Raw genomic sequence first — 20,938 nt, 5'->3', positions numbered from 1 at the left:
AAAGCAGTGTGTAAGACTGGTGGAGGAGTACATGATGCCAAGATGCATTAAAAAAAAAAACTGTGATTAAAAACCTTAGGGTTATTTCACCAAATATCGATTTCTGAACTCTTTAAACTCTCAAAACGTATAAATATGAACTTTGCGTTTTCTTTGAATTATTTGAGGTCTGAAAGCTCTGCACCTTTTTTGATTCTTTATTTCAGCTATTTCTCATTTTCAGCACATAAATGCTCTAAATGACAATATTTTTATTTGGAATTTGGGAGAAATGTTGTCTGTAGTTTATAGAATAAAACAACAATGTTCATTTTATTTGAACATACACCTATAAATAGCAAAATCAGAGAAACTGATTCAGAAACTGAAGTGGTCTCTTAATTGATTCTCCAGGTTTGTATATATACTGTAGGTCCATTGCAAGATATCCAGGTTATAAATTCAATGCAATGACGAACTGTGTAAGCTCCAAATTAAATTAAGTTCATAACAGTAGCCAGCCAGAGAGGTTTGTCATTCCTGCAGTCGGCAAAATATGTATATATATATATATATATATATATATATATATATATATATATATATATATATATATTATAGCAATCATGGAATTAGCTGTATGAGCTGTATGCAGTAAGAGTAAACTGAATAAAAAATAAATCACATTACTAACTTTCCAAGCTAAATTTCCTAGTAGTTTTTCTATGAATATTTTTCTGTATTGTTTAGTAAGGGTTTTAACCCAGTATTTCTCCAATTTCTCAATTTCTACCGATATTGGAAGTTAACCCTTGTGTGGTTATCGTGTCTGTGGGACCCCTTTTTTCATTTTTCATCAAATGATACTAAAAAAATATTTTTTCTAACTCAAACTCATTGGCATTGGCTCATTTTTTGTGACAAACATATATCAAAACACATTTTCAATAAACACACACTGTACACCCCCCCCCCTCCCCTACACATTTATATTACATACAGTATGTTTGGCCAAGGGCTAATAAACATTGCTTCATTTGTAAATTTGAAACTAAACAAATTTTCTACTCATATCTTGAGTTTAATTCATTTTCTTTTACATTTTATTAAAAAAAAACGAATAAAAAAAGAGTAGCACTTTTTAAAAGAAATGTAACATAAGAAAGGTAAAGGGCAAATATTAACCACGTAAGCTGTTTATATTGCTTGCAATTTAGGTGAAGCGAGCATGTGTAAAGCATTTTAATGTAGAATTGCTTAATTTTGCTGAATTAAATACAAGTAACAAAGTAAACGAGTAACAAAAATATGAACACCACACAAGGGTTAAATAGTGTACATGGCGATTAATGAGAGTGCAGATAGGTCAGTGTTGTCTCTCACAACTCTGGTACAGTAGTGAAAGCGTCAGAACGAGAGCGCAGAGCGCGCGGGGGTTTCATTTTCTTCCGTCAAAACAGTTTACATTAACAATTAATGCTGCTTTTGACCTTTCAATTATGGAAAATATGTCTGTCATGGAGGAACCTGTTGCATTTTTAATATTCAGGAGGGGTCATTCACTGGGCTGAAAATGAATGCCGTTTTTTTTTTCGTGCGCGTGGTTGAATGTCTCGTGTTGTAATATCCTCCTTTAATCAAAAGACATTTGAAAAGTGCCCTTGTGACGTACTCTCCTCCTGCCGCCGCGGCGAGAGACTGACCTTTAGAGATAAGGCTTTGTCTCGGGAACAAAAGTTTTTCTGTGGAGCGTTTTTTAAAGGCTTGACTCTGGCCGGCCGGTGCCGGTGGTTGGAGGCGCTGGTGGTAGTGGTGGTGACGTGCACGGGGACACGGGGACGCAGTGTGTGGGCACGTCTGAGGAATATATACAATATACAGTAAACGCATTGAGCGTACAGAGGCGTAAACAGAGCGCAGGAACAGATCCATTTATTCATCGCTGGGTGGAAGCGTGGAATAGTGAGTGTTAGCAATAGACTTGGCACTTCAGCTCGGGTGTGTAAGAGTGTGTGTGTGTGTAAGGGTGTGTGTGTGAGTGTGAGATACGGTGTAAAATATAAAGAATGACAGTAGATAATAGAAAGAATGAATTGTATGCATGTGTGTCTCACACTAGTATGTAAAATAATTATATATTATTTATATATTTATATATTTGAGGGTGTTTTACAATAATAAACTAAAAAAATACTTAATTCATTTGAGAAATGTAATAAGCATCCAATTAGTACATAATAAAAGTCTTATATTGTATATTTTGTCTATTTTATAAATAACTTTAAAAACTTACCAGGATAATAATCAACTATATACTATGTATAGTTAACTCTATTTTTGATACTGTTTAAATTTTGATGCTATGTGGTGAGCACTAAAAACAAAGTGCTTAGAACCAGATAATATGTGGTAAGTACTACATACTAAGTAGTGAGCACTAGATATTATGTGGCCCTGTGAACAGTGTTTACTTTCTTTCCTCTTAGTATTTTTTTTCCTGTTAGGTGCTGCTCACTACATTGTATCTGGTGCTCACTACGTAGTATCTGGTGCTGACTACATAGTATCTAGTGCTCATTACAGAGTATCTAGTGTTCATCACTTAGTATCTGGTGCTCACTACAGAGCATCTGTTGCTCAAAACATAGTAGTATCTGGTGCTCACTACATAGTATCTAGTGTTCACCACTTAGTATATGGTGCTTGGCACATAGTAGTGGCTGGTGATTACTACGTAGTATCTAGTGCTCACCACAAAGTATTTGGTTCCCACTTCATAGGATCTAGTGCTCACCACAAAGTATTTGGTGCCCACTGCATAGTATCTAGTGCTCACTACAGAGTATCTGTTGCTTAGCACATAGTAGTATCTGGTGCTCACTACAGAGTGTCTAGTGTTCACCACTTAGGATCTGGTGCCTGGTACATAGTAGTAGCTGGTGATTACTACATATTATCTAGTGCTTACTACATAGTTTTTGGTGCCCACTACATAGTATCTAGTGCTCACCACAAAGTATTTGGTGCCCACTACATAGTATCTAGTGCTCACTACAGAGTATCTGGTGCTCACTACAGAGTATCTAGTGCTTACTACAGAGTATCAAGTGTTCACCGCTTAGTATCTGGTACTTGGCACATAGTAGTATCTGGTGCTCACTACATAGTATCTAGTGTTCACCACTTAGGATCTGGTGCCTGGTACATAGTAGTAGCTGGTGATTACTACATATTATCTAGTGCTTACTACAAAGTTTTTTGTTGCCCACTACATAGTATCTAGTGCTCACCACAAAGTATTTGGTGCCCACTACATAGTATCTAGTGCTCACTACAGAGTATCTGGTGCTTACTACATGGTATCTAGGTTTTACGACATAGTATCTTGTGCTCGGCACATAGTAGTAGCTGGTGCTTACTTCATAGTATCTAGTTTTTACCACATAGTATCTAATGCTTTCTATATAGTATCTAGTGCTCACCACAAAGTATTTGGTGCCCACCACATAGTATCTAGTGCTCACTACAGAGTATCTGGTGCTCACTACAGAGTATCTGGTGCTTACTACATAGTATCTAGTGCTTACTACAGAGTATCAAGTGTTCACCACTTAGTATCTGGTACTTGGCACATAGTAGTATCTGGTGCTCACTACATAGTATCTAGTGTTCACCACTTAGGATCTGGTGCCTGGTACATAGTAGTAGCTGGTGCTTACTTCATAGTATCTAGTTTTTTTTACCACATAGTATCTAATGCTTACTATATAGTATCTAGTGCTCACTACAAAGCATTTGGTGCCCACTACATAGTATCTAGTGCTCACCAGTTAGTATCTGGTGCGCACCACATAGTAAAATGAGACTATATGCTATCAGGGGCTGCGTAATACTGCTATGATCACGTTATGAACGTTTTTAATATTTTAACGCAGTGAATCCTCTTGTTTCTTGATCAGAAAGCTGGAGGACGGGAGTCCGGTCTGAAACTCTGACGTATCTCAGACCACAGCAGCACACGAGCAAACCAATACAACAGTCAATATAGACATTTAATACTGACCAACAAGTATTCCACTTACACCGTCCACAAGCATTAACACTAAATCAATATCAGCCGTAACTAAATATACAGCCACGTATATAAAGACACTACAGTATATATAGATAAGAATGTTTGACTTTTGGCTCTCTTCGAAATACTAGCTGTCCTCTATTACAGTGGGAAAGTACAACTACACTGACATCCCATATATCATGGGATATATTAATTTCTTCTGGATTTACCACTCTTTCAAAATTTAAATAGAAAAAATCTTCTTGCTTTATGTCATTAAGGTTCATTTTACATAGGTTTGCATACAGTACACAAACAGTGTACTAACTAGTGTACAGTAGGGAACTATACACTAGTATAGTATAGCATATATTTTAGCACTCTGTACTAGTAAATTGTACAGTATATAGTATTATTATACAGTATGGTATATAGTATAGTATTATATACTAGTTAATAATATAGTATACAGTATGACACAATTGACTAGAATTTAGTATAATGTATAGTTTCGTACTATGTACTAGCATATACTACAGTGTACAGTGTAGTACTGTGTATTAGTGTATAGTATAGAAGGTAGTACAACATTATGTACTAGTTAATAATAGTATAGCATACAGTTTAGAATAGTTTAGAATCAGTTTCTCTGATTTTGCTATTTATAGGTTTATATGTGAGTAAAATGAACATTCTTGTTTTATTCTATAAACTACAGACAACATTTCTCCCAAATTCCAAATAAAGATATTGTCATTTAGAGCATGAAATGGCTAAAATAGCAAAAAAGATGCAGAGCATTCAGATCTTAAATAATGCAATAAAGAAAACAAGTTCATATTCGTAAAGTTTTAAGAGTTCAAAAATCAATATTTGGTGGAATAACCCTGGTTTTTAATCACAGTTTTTTTTTTTTCATGCATCTTGGCATCATGTTCTCCTCCACCAGTCTTACACACTGCTTTTGAATAACTTTATGCTGCTTTACTCCTGGTGCAAAAATACATTCAAGCAGTTCAGTTTGGTGGTTTGATGGCTTGTGATCATCCATCTTCCTCTTGATTATATTCCAGAGGTTTTCAATTTGGTAAAATCAAAGAAACTCATCATTTTTAAGTGCTCTCTTTTGTTTCCAGAGCTGTATAGAGATAAAGTAAAGGTAAAGTGATGCTGTAAAGATATGTGTTTGTAAAAGCAGTGCAGATACATCAATTCAGCTGCTGTGTTTCAGATTATAAAGATGAAATGACACACCTTCACTCACCAAAGTTCACTTATTTGCATCGCCTGCATGTGTTATAAGTGTGAGCAGGCATTTAGAAGACGGTAATTGTTAACATGCTCTCACATATAGCATGAAGCATATTAATCTAAAGCATCTCCACCGCTCTGCTCCTCTCTGCTCCGCGCTCTGCTCTCTCTGATGCCTCGGCCTATTTGTAGTCCAGTCGATTAGACATGTATTGTTCAGATCTCTTAATGGCCACGTTCTATTGTGCTGGGGAGCCTTTGTGTAAGGCTATCATATAATCAATATCCAATTGTGTCAGTGGTAGATCTTCACGTATGTACGTTCCACAGCCTCAAACTGTAAACTGTTATTTTTTTTAGATCTAAAATAAAGCTCTGTACTGAGGACAACCTCCTCACATACGGCCGTTTCCCCGCCTCCCCCTCGCCCCCCCAGTGCCAGTGTTTAGACTATAAGGATATAATGGGATCTCATTTATCAAAAAAGACTAAAAGTAAGCAAGACAAGGCTGCCAAAACCATAAAACCACTGATTGGAGCCAGAGCGCTTCCAGCTGTGAAAATGAATACATTTTTACCTGAGGTTCAGAGATGGAAGAGGTCAGCAGCAGTGATGAATCACTGTATAATCAGAACATCAACAAAAAGTGTTGATATATATATGCTGTAGATATATAAAAATATTTATTCGTTTTAGGTATTTTATATAGATTCTTGGTCCTTTTTCAATTCAATTTCTTCATTGTTTGAACCTTTTAATTGCTCTGTACACTATGTACATAATTTTAGATAAATTGACCAGTTTAAATTATCTAATTCTGTGGAATATACTCTTTTTTTTTTTATTTTACATGCATAGTTTTTCCACAAGTACAGTGCAAGTTAAAGTAAACAGGTTTTATTCCAGATCATTTTATCCGGACCATTTCTATTGGTCCATTCAAGACATTTATTTAAACTTATTAAAAAAAAAATACTCTTAAATGATCTGGAATATATTTGTCTTTTATTTTTATATTTATATTTATATGTTGTAAATATATTTATATTTTATATTTTTATTTACTTTTATTCCCACAACAGCAAAGAATAAAAAAGACACACAAATAATTAATAATGTTTTTATTTAAAAACTGTGGACAACATTTCCCCCAAATAACAAATTAAACTATTGTCTTTTTTTATTTATTTAGAGAAAATGAGAATAAAGTAATAAGCAAAGAAAGATTAAGTGCATTCAGACCTCAAATAATGCAAAGATAACACGTTCATATTCATTTAGAATATAGAAATAGATTGCAAATAGATTGCAAACTATATACAGGGATTAAAACATTTTGAATAATGATATTTATGGTTTCCTGGTAAATTAACTACATTAACTACTGTGTAATCTGGAGATTCTTTTTTTTTACATTTACATATTTGGTTTATTATATTATTAAATTATATTATATTATATATTTATTATATTATATTTTACTTTTTTTCTCAGTTAAAATGTTCACCACTGTCATAGAAATAAAATAAAAAAAATCACAGTCTCTTACAGTTATTGTGAAGTGGCACTCAGGCCGAGTGAGAGACAGAGAGAGAGACAGAGAGAGAGACAGAGATATAGAGATAAAATGAGAGAGAGAAAGAGTGAGAGAGATAGAGAGAGAGAAAGAGGGAGAGGGAGAGAGAGAGAGAGAGAGAGAGAGAGAGAGAGAGAGAGAAAGAGAGAGATGAGATCATTGGTGTTCTCTGGTATCAGTATTTACACATCCCCTCTCTCTCTCTCTGTATCTCTCTCTCTCTCTCTGTGTATCTCTCTCTCTCTTTCTGTCACTCTCTCTCTCTGTATCTCTCTCTCTTTCTGTCACTCTCTCTCTCTGTATCTCTCTCTCTCTCTCAGTATCTCTCTCTCTCTCTCTCTCTCTCTCTCTCTCTCTCTCTCTCTCTCTGTATCTCTCTCTCTCTCTCTCTCTCTCTCTCTCTTCTGTCGTTGTTGATTGCTGGGTAAACCGTTATCTGGACTCGGGCTCTCCGGCTCCATTAGACTCAGTGAAAAATGCCCCTGCTTTTGTCTCTCGGCCTCTCTCTCACACTTACACTTGACTCTGCATGTGTGTGTGTATCTGTGTATCTATTTGTTTGTGTGTGTGTGTGTGTGTGTGTGTATCTGTGTATCTATTTGTGTGTGTGTGTGTGTGTGTGTGTGTGTGTGTGTATATATGTGTGTGTGTACAGTGCTTACTGGTACAAATGAATGCATGGTGATTGTAGCTTAGCCCTTTTTTATTTATTAATTGCAAAATGAATTAATATGAATATTTTAGCTCCTTTAGGGGGTAAAAAGTGGAATTTACACATACTTTAAAAAATATTTCAGTGCTCTATGATTATTGAAATTTTGAAAATTGTTATTGAAGAGAACAGTATTGCTGAAAGGATTTATACCTCAGAATGAAAGTCTTAAAAAATGATCAGTTTCCCTGATTTTACTATTTCTAGGTATATTTCTGAGTAAAATTAACACTGTTGTTTTATTCTATCAACTATAGACAACATTTCTCTCAAATTCCACATTCCAAATTAAAATACAGATAGATAGATAGATAGATAGATAGATAGATAGATAGATAGATAGATAGATAGATAGATACTTTATTTATCCCGAAGGAAAATTAGGCATCCAGCAGCAACAACACAATACAATAGGAAACATATTTAAACATAAATTTAAACACAGAAGAAAAGAAAATATATGAGGCTATAGAAAACGTACTATACAAGGTAAAGATCTATCTGTAAACGGAGCAGTGCAGTAGATGTTGCTAAAGGTCGTTAAATAATTAAATAATTAACAGAGCAAAGTGCAAGGTTCAATGACATTGATTATAAAAGTGACTGATGTGCTATATAAATAGAAATAAAAATATGCATACGTTACAAAAAAAAGTTCTGAGTAGTGAGTATGTGAATACCCAATCATGAGAAACTCTATTGTCAATATTGTCATTTAGAGCATTTATTTACAGAAAATTAGAATAAAGTAATAAAAGAAAAAGTAAGGAAAAAGATGAAGTGCATTCAAACCCCACATAATGCAAAGAAAACAAGTTCATATTCCTTTAGAAACAATGATACCAAATGTGTGTGATTCTTAAAAAAAAAAAAAAGAGTTCTGAATTCAATATTTGGTGGAATAACTCAATGACAATGTTCCCCGACTCTCAAGGTGTGGATGAAGGACGACCAGATCAAGACCCTTTCATGGCCGGCCCGTTCTCCAGACCTGAACTCCATTGAAAACCTTTGGTATGTAATCAAGAAGAAGACGGATGATCACAAGACATCAAACAAATCTGAACTGCCCGAGCAAATCTGAACTTTTTTTGCGCCAGGAGCGAGGGGATATGAGTTCACCCAAAAGCAGCGTGAAAGACTGGTGGAGGAGAAGGTGCGAGGACTCAAGAAAAAAAGCCGTGATTAAAAATCAGGGTTATTCCACCAAAAACTGCTGTTTATGACTGAACATGAACTTGCTTTCCCTGCGTTATTTGACGTCTGAAGTCACTGCATCTTTTTTTATTTTTATTCTTATTTTTATGTTTATTTTTTGGAGTCCGGGAGAAGTGTTTCATCAGACATCAGTAGTTTTATCAAACTGATCCTTTTGAAGTGGTATCTTATTATTATTATTATTATTATTTTTATTTTATTTTTATTTTTTATTTTTCCGGAGCTGTATATTGTCAGTGTGAACTTTGAACTATGATTCAGCTTATTCTACTGATAGAAAAGAGTACTAGTATCACAGTGGACACAATGAAAAAAAAAAAAAAAACCTTTCCATAGCTTATAAAAAAAAAAAGTCTTAAAGGTTTTTCAATGTGCCACAGAAAGGAATCATATGTATGTTTCTTTTTTGTATTGATATGTCAGAAAATACAAGGAATCACAAGCTTACTTAATATTAATAAAATGTAATATTTGGTGTTGTGTGCTACAGTATCTGCCATGTTGTTAAAGTGGTCTGAATTCTGAATTATGTTGCTGAATGGTATTAAAAAAAGTCTTAAAACTCTTAGAGTGGCAACAGGTTACCATGAACTGCTACTATAAACTAAACGAAAGATGCGCTGAGAGACGAGCAGAACGAGCAGAATGAATGATGTATTGTATTTACATGATTTAAATGTGTACGTTACTCTATATGTTCACATGAATAAAATACAGCTGTATGCAAATCTCTGCACACCTGACACCTGTTTCATCTCGACACAGATCTCTCTCTCTCTCTTTCTCTCTCTCGTTCTTTCTTCCTCTCAATTCAATTTAAGTCAACTCTTTTGAAAACAATGTTGCCAAAGAACACAAATGTCAAAAAGTGAACGTATAGGAAACAACAAGGAAAGTTTTAACAGAAACATCAATAAAAAGAAAAAAATGACAATAATGACAACAGTAATAATTAGAATAATTAGAGTATTTAGAATAGCAGGGTTGAAGACACATAAATGATATATTTAATATCACTGGCAGGCCTGGTGTAAATGGAGGTAATAATGGTATAATGGTCAGGTCAGATTGTAGATGTGTTAATGTTAATTTTAATGTTAATGTACACTGCAATTTTTTATTTTATTTTATTTTTTTATTTTTAAGTGTGTGAGGTCCAGACACCACCTTCAGAAGAAAACTCTCAGACCAGCAGCTGGAAGGTGCCACTTTCATCACCCAATCACCACATTCCTCAAAAGAGGGAGAGAGAGAGAGAGAGAGAGAGAGAGAGAGAGAGAGAGAGAGAGAGAGAGAGAGTGAGAGGGTGAAAGAGTGAAAACATATTCGCATAGAGAGACATACAGACAAGTACATTCACATATTGAGATAGAAAGAGAGATAGACAGACAGATGACAGAAATACATACACACAGTGAAAGAAAGAAAGAAAGAAAGAACGTAGATATTCAAGTAATGTCAGTTTGTCTGAGATACACTGTAAAAGATAGACAAACAGTCAGACAGACAGATGATACATAGACAAAAGAAACAGAAAGACAGACACACAGTGAAAGGAAGAAATAAAGACAAATAGTAAGAGTAAACGAGAGAAGAACAGGATAGAGAAACACAGATGGAGACATCCACACAGTGAGAAAAAGAGAGATACACAATAAAAGATAGACAGACACTCAGACAGACAGACAAATAAAGTCAAAAGAAAGTCATACACAGTAAAAGAGAGAGAGAGATAATAGGACAAAAATAATCAAATAGTGAAATTGAGAGAGAGAAAGAATCAGAAAGAAAGAAACAGACAGACAGACATACATGGAAAGAAAGAAAGAAAGAAAGAAAGAAAGAAAGACAATATGGAGTAAAAGAGAGAAGAATCATGATAAAGAGCCATATAGACAGATACATCCACACAGTGAGAAAAGAGAGAAATACACAATAAAAGAAAGAAAGAAAGAAAGAAAGAAAGACAGACAGACAGATAATAGAAAGTCACACAGTAAAAGAGTTTAAGAAAGAGAGAAAGAAATTAAAATACTTAAAGAGAGAGAGAGTAAGGTAGAAAAGAAAGAGAGAAAGATCAGGAAAGAGAGACATCTACACAGTGTGTGAAAGAGAGAGAGAGAGAGAGAGAGAGAGAGAGAGAGCAGAAAGTGGGGTTCTGTATATTATTGGGGGTTGGGGGGGTTATGTTTGATACCCTGTGATCCCGGTTCATAAGGCCATGACACCCCCTGGTGGAAAAGTGGTGAACCCTGTCCCCATTCTCTCCAGTTCACTCAAGGAGAATGACAGATGAGCAGTGAACGACAGAGAGAGAAAGAGAGAGAGAGAGGAAATAAGTCATGTAAAAAGAGAAAGGGTTATAGGAGACGCGAGGGAAGACAGATATATTGGGAGCGGGAGGGAGGAGAAGGGGTGAGAGACTGGGAAAGACATAAAGGAAGGATCCTATTCTGTTTCTTTCTCCCTCTCTTTCTCTCTCTCTCTTTCTCTGTCTTGCTCTCGCGCTCTCTCTCTTTCGCTCGCGTGCTCTCGCGCTCTCTCTTCTTTAAGAGAAGACTCTCTCTCTCTTCCCGCGGGTTTATCAATTTTCAGTGGCTCCTGAATACATCATTGCACGCTTACTGGGTTCAAGTGCTCAGCGCGCGATAGCAGCTAAAGCAGCGAAAGCAGCGAAAGCCCCAGCGCTAAAAACGAGACAGTAAATCCACAGCATTTGTCAAGCCCACAAACTACGTCGTAAAAAAAAAGAGAGAGAAAAAAAAAAAGGCGGAAAAGTAGAAAACCACAGATGCGTAAATGTACTGGAGGAATTCGCGGCATTCTCTCGCTTCTCGATACTGCCAATCCTCTCACAATCCAGCACACTTAGTACTTCTTAAGTGTGTGTAAGTGTGTGCGTGTGTGTGTGTTTTTGTAAGTGTAAGTGTGTGTGTCGGGGAAGCGCAGGGGGGTCGGTGGTGGTGGTGCTGGTGGTTAGTTGTCTCCTTGCTTGTAAGCAGTGTTCATGTCACTAGTGGCCAATTATGACTGTCAGGAGGCTGTAGGATCAGACTGTGCTCCTGCGAGGGTCGCGACCCCAACCCACTGCAGGTCAGACACAGTGCTGAGCTTTCTGTTAGAGCCTGTCAGCCGCTAGTGTCTCTCGCCCTCTATAACTCTCTCTAACTCTCTCTCTCTCTTTTCTCTCTTTCCCTCATTTTTCTTTTGCTTTAATTCTCTACATCTTTCTTTCTATTATTTCCTCTTTATTAGTTAGTCTCTCTGTATAATTCAGATTGTCTGTGTTCTCTGTGTTCTGTCTCTCTTAATTGTTTTGTGCTTTTCTTTTGCTTTCATTCTCTCGCTCCCTCTCTCTCTTTGAGAAACAAAATATCTAATAGTGAAAGAGAGCAAGAGAGAGAGAGAGAGAGAGAGAGAGACAGGCAGACAGACAGACAGAGTGAAAGAAAGAAAGGAAGACAAATAGTGAGAGTACAAGAGAGAAAGATCCGGATAGAGAGACATACAGACAAATACATCCACACAGTAAAAGAAAGAGAGAGAAAGAGAGAGAGAGAGAGAGATAGAATAAGAGAAAGAAATTCAAAATTTAAGAATAGAGAGATAGATGAAGAGACAGAAAGAACGATCAGGATAGATAGACATTCACACAATGAGAAAGATACACAGAGAGAGAGAGAGAGAGAGAGGTACACAGTAAAAGATAGACAGACAGACTCTTTCTTTCCTTCTTACTTTCTTATTTTGTTCTTTTATTTGTTCTCCCTCTCTGTGTCTTGTCTCATCCTCTAGTCTTTGTATTTTAATTCATTAAGAAATTTCTCGTTCTATCTATCTATCTATCTATCTATCTATCTATCTATCTATCTATCTATCTATCTATCTATCTATCTATCTATCAAATATTTTTCATTATCTTATGGTTGTTCTTCATTTATACTTTTTTATCTCTTTCTTTACCATGTTTCTCTTCATCTGTCCATCTCCCATACTCTCTTTCATTTCATTTCATTTCTTTTTCACTTTATCATTTACTTTTCTTTTCTTTTGATGTCCGTTTAGATGCTGATCTATCTATCTATCATTTCATTTATCTTTTGCTCTATCATTTACTTTCTGTCTGCATGTCTGTGTTCTCTCTCTCTCTCTCTCTCTCTCTCTCTCTCTCTGTAGTGGTACAGTAGTGTGTGAAGGCTGGTATGTGTGTTTGTCCCTCTGAACAGGTTCTTTAAAGCTATTATGATAATTAAAAACATATGGTGCGGGTGTCGGGCGGCGTGTGCTCACAGATGCAGAGGATCAGAGGCGGCATTAGATCTTCCTTTACTTTCTCCTCACACCCAGAAGTGAGAACACACAGAGACATGTGCCTCGTACACACACACATACACACACACAAACGCACACACAGACACAAACACATTCATAACAGGCTGTACAGTAGATGCTGTTAGCCGGCCTCATGTAGTGCTCTTGAATGAATGCGTTCTCTAGCTGAGCACACTTAAAGCTGTTTGAGAGATGCACACTTATCACACACCCGCTTCTTATTCTGCACCATACATTCAGATATTCACATAGATCTATCTGCTTCTATCTCATTCTCTAGTGTCTTTTTCACTCTCTATCTCTCGTTCTGTCTTGCTGGTTCCTTGTTGGCCCAAAGAGTCAACAAACAGGCTGCGCTCCCAAGTGCTTCTCACGTAGAAGAGGGTCGGACATCACTCGTATAATGTCTAATATATTTATTTGACTCGCAGATAAAACACGAATGTTTCAGCCCTCAGGCTCAGTGGGCTTCAATGGGCTCAGCAAACAAAAAAACAGACCATCTTTTAAACAGATCAAACGATGTGTTCACCCCACCTTACTTAGCAACGCCATAAACATGTCAGTATTACTTAAAATACTTAAAATAAAAAAGAAATATACAAATATACACGTATACATGATGAGTTTCTTTGTTTTTACCAGATTGAAAACCTCTGAAATATATAATCAAGAGGAAGATGGATTATCAAGAGTCATCAAACAAAAGCAAAAACAGTGTGTAAGACTGGTGGAGGAGAAAATGGCAAGATGCATGAAAACTAACCAATTAACAAGAAAAAGTTGTGGCCACTAAAAGGCCGCTGGAGGTGTATATGACACCAAGACGTTAGGGGTTGGACAATGAAACTGAAACACCTATCATTTTATTGTGGGAGGTTTCATGGCTAAATTGGAGCAGCCTGGTGGCCAATCTTCATTAATTGCACATTGTACCAGTAAGAGCTGTAAGAGTGTTCAATTAGCAGGGTAAGAGCACAGTTCTGCTCTAAATATTGCAATGCACACAACATTATGGGTGACATACCATAGTTCAAAAGAGGACAAATTGTTGGTGCACGTCTTGCTGGAGCATCTGTGACCAAGACAGCAAGTCTTTGTGATGCATCAAGAGCCACGGTATCCAGGGTAATGTCAGCATACCACCAAGAAGAACCAACCACATCCAACAGGATTAACTGTGGATGCTGTAAGAGGAAGCTGTCTGAAAGGGATGTTCGAGTGCTAACCCGGATTGTATCCAAAAAAACATAAAACCACGGCTGATCTAATCACGCAGAATTCAATGTGCACCTCAACTCTCCTGTTTCCACCAGAACTGTCCGTCACCACAATCAATTATTGTGCTCTAAAACCAGGTGTTTCAGTTTCATTGTCCAACCACTGTAGGCCAAGAGCTGTAGAGGTTGTGTTAAGGCCAATTTATACTTCTGCTTTGAACCTGCGGTGTAGCCTATGCCATAGCTCAACAAATACCTCCCTGGAAATGTAACTACGCATCGCACGATTGGTCCACTCCATTTTTTTTCCCCATTGTGAGACCTGATTTAGCGACACAGCAAATAAAATAAAAAAAACGTAACAACTTTATCACTTCAACTGGGATGTGTAACAGTATGACACGACCTCAGTAACCATGGTAAACATCCCATAATGATACTATATGTACCAAATATCAAATACCGTACTGAAGTAATGGAAGGAAGTGTTCACAGGTACACAAACTGAATTATGCACACATACACAGCACTGCATTACTGCCTCTTCTTGTCATCTTAACGGCTTACTCAATTTACTACCCCGTAATTACCACCGTCTCCTAATTCACAGACAACTAGAGCTGTTAGAGAGAGAGAAAGAGAGAGAGAGAGAGAGAGAGAGAGAGAGAGAGAGAGACTCTCTGAGAGAGAGAAAGATGAGTCAAAACAACGAGATATATGTATTTTTATTCCTCTTTTGTTGTTGTTTTTATCTGCTGTTTGGTTTCACACCCTCGTCTCCCCGTAGTGGAGAGAAATACGTCGACTTAAACGGAGGCTCTAGGATGCGACGCGGTAATTGCCAGTAATAGTGTCCTCATCAGGTGGCTAATTAGCTGTAATATGGCTTGTGTTAGAGTGCTAGCATCCACACAGCCGCTGCTCGGGCTACTGCGGAGAGCTGGGACCGGCCTGTCGCACACTGATGATGCCTGCAGCCTGAGGGTCAGCGAGTACATGTGTATGTGTGCATATAATCCCTGTTAAGCAGTCGAGCGCTCTTTATTAATCTCCATCTCCCCATGTCTGAGGGTGATATATATATATTTTTTATATATGTCGTCTCATTGCTGCTAGGCAAAAAACTCCATAATGGCAAATTTACAGAAGAAGAAAATGCTTCAGGTCATTTTGTAGCATCTGTATTGGTCTATTTGTTATAAAGGGGTTAAAATTAAAGGGCCAATATTGTATATTTTGACAAAAAAAAAAAAAAAAAAAACTCAGAAAAACATACAGTACCAGTTAAAAGTCTAGACAAACTTATTCATTTAATATTTTCATATTTATCTACATAGTAAATGAATAGTGACGTGATCCAGACTATAAAGGAACACATAAGGAATCATGTAGTAAAAATACTGATGAGTGCCAGTTTCATCATATCATTTTTAATGGTCTCTACAACTGAGGCTACTTTTTTCAAAACTCAACAAATTCATACTGTTGCCAAATTTAATATAAATGCCTCATATTAGCTGCATCATTCATAGCACAAATATATGTGTAATAAATATGTGTCATTGCATATAGTATAAAGGATAAACCATGTAAAAATAACTATATACTATTATACTATTAAAAGTGACAAAATGCATTATTCATTACAGTACTGTACAGTATAGATACATATAACGTATATTCACACATAGTAGTAGTCTGTCTTTGGTTGTTGTTGGGAAGTTGATCCTCGGAGGAAAGCGCAGCGACACGGTTCTGATACATCAGCTCACAGACGCAGCCTTGTGCTGATCCACATCACCCTAGGAGTGATGAGGGGAAAGAAAGAGCGCCATCTACTGTACCCACCCAGAGAGAGAGAGCAAGGACAATTGTACTCTCTCAGGGCTCCGGCAGCTGATGGCAAGCTGGATGACCGGGATTCGAACAAGCGATCTCCTGATCATAGTGGCAGTGCCTTAGTCTGCGCTGGACATTGCTTAAGTTTCAATGGCCATTATTTAATAAAAACAGGTGTGCAAGCTAAGCTAAAATGCTGAATTTATTTAGACTTTGTGATCAGATAGAAACCAGCTTATTTTTTTACAGTTATATACACATTCACAAAACGTTAAAAACTTTCAAAAAATGTTACGCAGTCCATTCAGTTCAGACATTAAAAGTTGAATTTGTTTTTTTTTTTTTGTTCTTAGGGGAATTATGAACTTAAAATAAATAGAGCAATGACAAATATAAAAAACAGATCTGTATCTGTCAGTGGGGTAAAGCTGTGTAATTGTAATGAAGAATTAAGAATGTGTAGTTCGCGCTACAAATGTAAGATATATATTATATAATATATAACTGATAAATGAGTTGTCTATATATTGTGAAATTTCTAAAGATTTTTGGTGTTTTTTTGTGTTGTTTTGTGTCACTACATTTCGTAATAAACATATATGAATACATATTAGTTAGGTAAAATAAGCTAAAGCTTCAGCCTATACTTATAGATTTTTTTGGTACCACTTTAAAATAAGACCTCCTTTATAAAGGGTTTATAAATGGTTTACAATTAGTTTATTAATAGTTACTAATTAGGTTGTAAATGGCTTAAAAATCATTAATAATCAGTTATATCACATACGTAGAAAGGGCAACAATATAGATGGCTGTGGGTTCACTATTTGGCAAACAGCAGGTCATTGTTGCCCTTTCTATGTATGTGTTATAACTGATTATTAATGCTTTTTAAGGCATTCACAACCTAATTAGTAACCATTAATAAACTAATTGTAAAGCATTTATAAACAGTTTATAAAGGTAGTCTTATTTTAAAGTGGTACCGATTTTTTAAATGCAAGATATAGGATGTGTATTTTTTTTTTCTTTTTTTTTCTTTCTTCATTATCATTATTATTATTTTTATGTGTGTGAATATTCTGCAAAAAGCGAAATAAACTAAACTAAACTAAAAAAGATTCCCCTATTGACTTCAATGGGGAAAAATGAAACAGCAGGAAAAAAACTGTGGGATATCTGCCCTTTAATGCACGTTGTTTTTTTTTTTTTTAAATGATGGTGATATGGACTGGTGTGATTGTTTTGCGTCAGTGACAGGCAATAGTAGCGCTTACCTGGTCATATCAGTGTGCTTAGCCTATTGTGCTCTCGTCTGAGAGTAAGAGCAGTGTCAGCCTCAGAGCGACTATTGTGCTGCATTAAAAACCTGTCAAACACTCTTATTGTAGTTTAAAGGCAAACTCCTGACAAGGCACATCAGGCCTCTCTTCTCTTCTTCTCTTCTCCCACGCCTCTCTCTCGCTCCTCTCACAGCACAGTGCCAGAGGGAAGTTCTCTCTCTCTCTCTCTCTCTCTCTCTCTCTCTCTCTCTCTCTCTCTCTCTCTACCTCTCTCTCTCTCTCTCTTACTTTCTTTATTCCCATAGCTGTAATGACTACAGTATTGCTACAGCATTACAACACTAACACCAGTGAATTACGATTAAATAAAAAAATAACAGTGGTGAACAGTAGTGAATAAAAACAAACAAAGATCTGGCAAACAAGCACAAAGTTCTGGCAAATTAACAAATATATAAATATATATATATACACTACTAGATTTTATTTTAGCAATTATTTCATGACTGTAATTCACCTGTTAGACTAGCTCTAATTCTAGCTGATTCCACCCTCAGGGGTAGTTTGGGAGTGGCACTGGGTGATGTATGGGTTTAGAGGAGGAGCAGAAGAAAGAGATGGTTGGGCTGAGTAGTGTGCCTCTGATAGCATTGAGTATTATGGTAGTATTGATCGACTGCTCTGCACATTATGATGTGTCTTTGTACCAAAGTACGCCTATAGCACAGTTGAACCAGAGAGGGCACTGCAGAGGCAAAAATGAACACAATGAAACTTTTTTTTTTTTTAAAGGTTAGGAAATGTTTAAAATAATTGTAAGCTGGTGGACTGTTTTTTTCTACTTCAAAGAAGGAACACATTTCAGCTACTAATAGAAAAAAATATATATATGGTTTAGCATTTAATGGCGCTTTAATCTGAGCTAAAGGCTAAAGCTGTTGTTTCCATGTGGGTCAGCCAGACAACTTCCTGTAGCAGTTTTCTCCAGTTTCTAAGAGTCTTTTGAAGGTGTTAATTACAAAGAATATACAGTTTATGTTAAATTACAAAAATGTTGAATTTGAGGTTTAAAAAGAAAGTAAACTGTTAACATAGATTCAGTTTAATTAACAGTTAAGCCAATACTGTATTGTCCTTTTCTTCTAATATGTCGTTTACCAAAAATAATTATGATGAGGTATGAGGAATCAAATTTATGCATTTTTTCACTTTTTAAATTATACATGGAATAAACATTTCATAATAACTGGATCAGAATGTATTTGCTCTCTCTCTCTCTTTCTCTCTCTCTCTCTCTCTCTCTCTCTCTTTTGCTCGCTTTCACATTCTATAGTCTATGGCAATAATTTATATATATATAGTGGGTATCATGTTTTTATGTACATTAAGTTGAAATTATAAATTTAGTCTTTGGGATGTGATAGAAACCATCCGATAGCTTTTATGCAGGTAATGATGAAAGACTATTGCTAAGATTTTAAAGGGCATCGTTGATTACAAAGAGTAAACCATTTAACCATTTATGTTAAATGACAGAAATGTTGAATTTAAAGTTACAAAAAAAAAGAATGCAATTAACACCTATTAACATAGATTAAGTTTCATTAAGAGTAAAGCCAATACTGTATTGCTGTTTACTTCTAATATGTTATTAACCAAAAAATAATTGTGATAGGAATATAATATATAAGAAATATAATATAATATAATAGATAGATAGATAGATAGATAGATAGATAGATAGATAGATAGATAGATAGATAGATGAGAAAGTGCAATACACAGTTATATAATAATTTAAATTAAATTAAGCAGTGCAAAAGATGAATTAACTAGTGAATGAGCTACTAGTGCAAAATATGGTAGAACTATAAAAAGTGTTCTAGGCATCAATATTATATTAATTTTATATACTATAAATATACTATAATATATTATTATTATTATTATTTTTTTTGCACTGGGTGATGTATGGGTTTAGGGGCGGAGCATAAGGGAGAGCTGATTGGGCTAAGCAGTGTGCCTCTGACAGCAGTGAGGTATTATTGATTGAAAGTACACGGACACATCATCCTCGTCTATAGCACAGAACCAGAGAGGGAGCTGCAGAGGCCAACATTAACACAACAAAAATGTTTAAAGGCATTAAAGGTTATGAAAGGTTTATAACGATTTTAAGCAGGACTGTCATTTTTACTTTAACCCTTGTGTGGTGTTCCTATTTTTGTTACTCGTTTACTTTGTTAACATGTCAGCAAAATTAAGCAATTTTACATTAAAATGCTTTACACATGCTTGCTTTACCTAAATTGCAAGCAATATAAACAGCTTACATGGTTAATATTTACCCTTTACCTTTCTTATGTTACATTTCTTTCAAAAAGTGCTACTCTTTTTTTATTAGTTTTTTAATAAAATGTAAAAAAAATGAATTAAACTCAAGATATGAGTAGAAAATTTGTTTAGTTTCAAATTTACAAATGAAGCAATGTTTATTTTGTAATATAAATGGTTGGGGGGGGGGGGGTGTACAGTGTGTGTTTATCGAAAATGTGTTTTGATATATGTTTTTCACAAAAAATGAGCCAATGCCAATGAGTTTGAGTTAGAAAAAATATTTTTTTAGTATAATTTGATGAAAAATGAAAACGGGTCCCACTGTACCGGACACCACACAAGGGTTAAAAAAACACATTATAGCTATAAATAGAAAAAAAAAAAAAAAATATATATATATATATATATATATATATATATATATATATGTGTTTTAAGCATTTAGTGGCTCTTTAATTTGACCTAAAGGCTAAACCTGTTGCCATGTGGGTCAGCCAGACGTGACTCTTTCTGTATCATGCAGTACTGTTCCTTCTATCTCTCTTGTAAAAAAATAAATTGTGATTGGTTATCAGAATTGTACATGGAATAAACATTTCATAATAACTGGATCAGACAGTTTCTCTCTCTCTCTTTCTCTCATTCACTCGTGTACTCTCGCTCTTGCACTCTCTCTCTCTCTCTCTCTCTCTCTCTCTCTCTCTCGACATCTCAGAAGAAGACGCGGCGACAGACAGTGTGTTTGTGCGTCTCCAGGCTTCGCATTGTGCGGAGCGAGCGCGAGAGCGAGGCGGCGATTGCCGGGCGCAAAGCGAGGCGCTATTTTCACATGTTCAATATTACCATTTTAACTAGCACCAAGGTGAATTAACACCTTGTCACTCAGTCGAGCAAATACTAGTCTCAAAGAGCAATTAATTGTAATAGCTCTTGTCAAGCCTACTGGATGGGTACCTGTTGCGCCGCCGCTGCAGCTGTGCGAGGCTCTAAAAATATTTTTCCCTTGCTAATTTCCCCTGATATCAACTTCTGCCGGGGCGGTGAAAGCCTTTGAAAAAGGCCTCATAATCTTCATCTCTCTCTCTCTCTCTGGCTCTTGCTCTCTCTCTCTCTCTCTCTCGCTCGCTCTCTCT

General features: G+C 36.0%; 1 protein-coding gene across 7 annotated transcripts in view; it reads left to right on the top strand.

The window, feature by feature from the left end:
• Nucleotides 1-20,938, top strand: part of znf536 (zinc finger protein 536) — a 429,900-nt gene that overhangs the window by 283,866 nt on the left and 125,096 nt on the right. The window contains exon 8 of one of the 7 annotated variants that reach the window (XM_049470941.1): nucleotides 8,511-10,629. The exons of the other annotated variants lie outside the window; for them this stretch is intronic. Coding sequence (XP_049326898.1) covers nucleotides 8,511-8,581 — 71 coding nt within the window. The 3' untranslated portion in view covers nucleotides 8,582-10,629. Of the gene's footprint in view, nucleotides 1-8,510; nucleotides 10,630-20,938 lie in introns of those variants that run through there. 7 annotated transcript variants of the gene reach the window in all.

The sequence above is a fragment of the Astyanax mexicanus genome, chromosome 23 (genome assembly GCF_023375975.1).
Source record: "Astyanax mexicanus isolate ESR-SI-001 chromosome 23, AstMex3_surface, whole genome shotgun sequence".
NCBI classification, from domain to species: Eukaryota; Metazoa; Chordata; class Actinopteri; order Characiformes; family Acestrorhamphidae; genus Astyanax; species Astyanax mexicanus.
The sequence above is the reverse complement of the archived record's forward strand: the minus strand, read 5'-3'. Positions and strand labels throughout refer to the sequence as shown.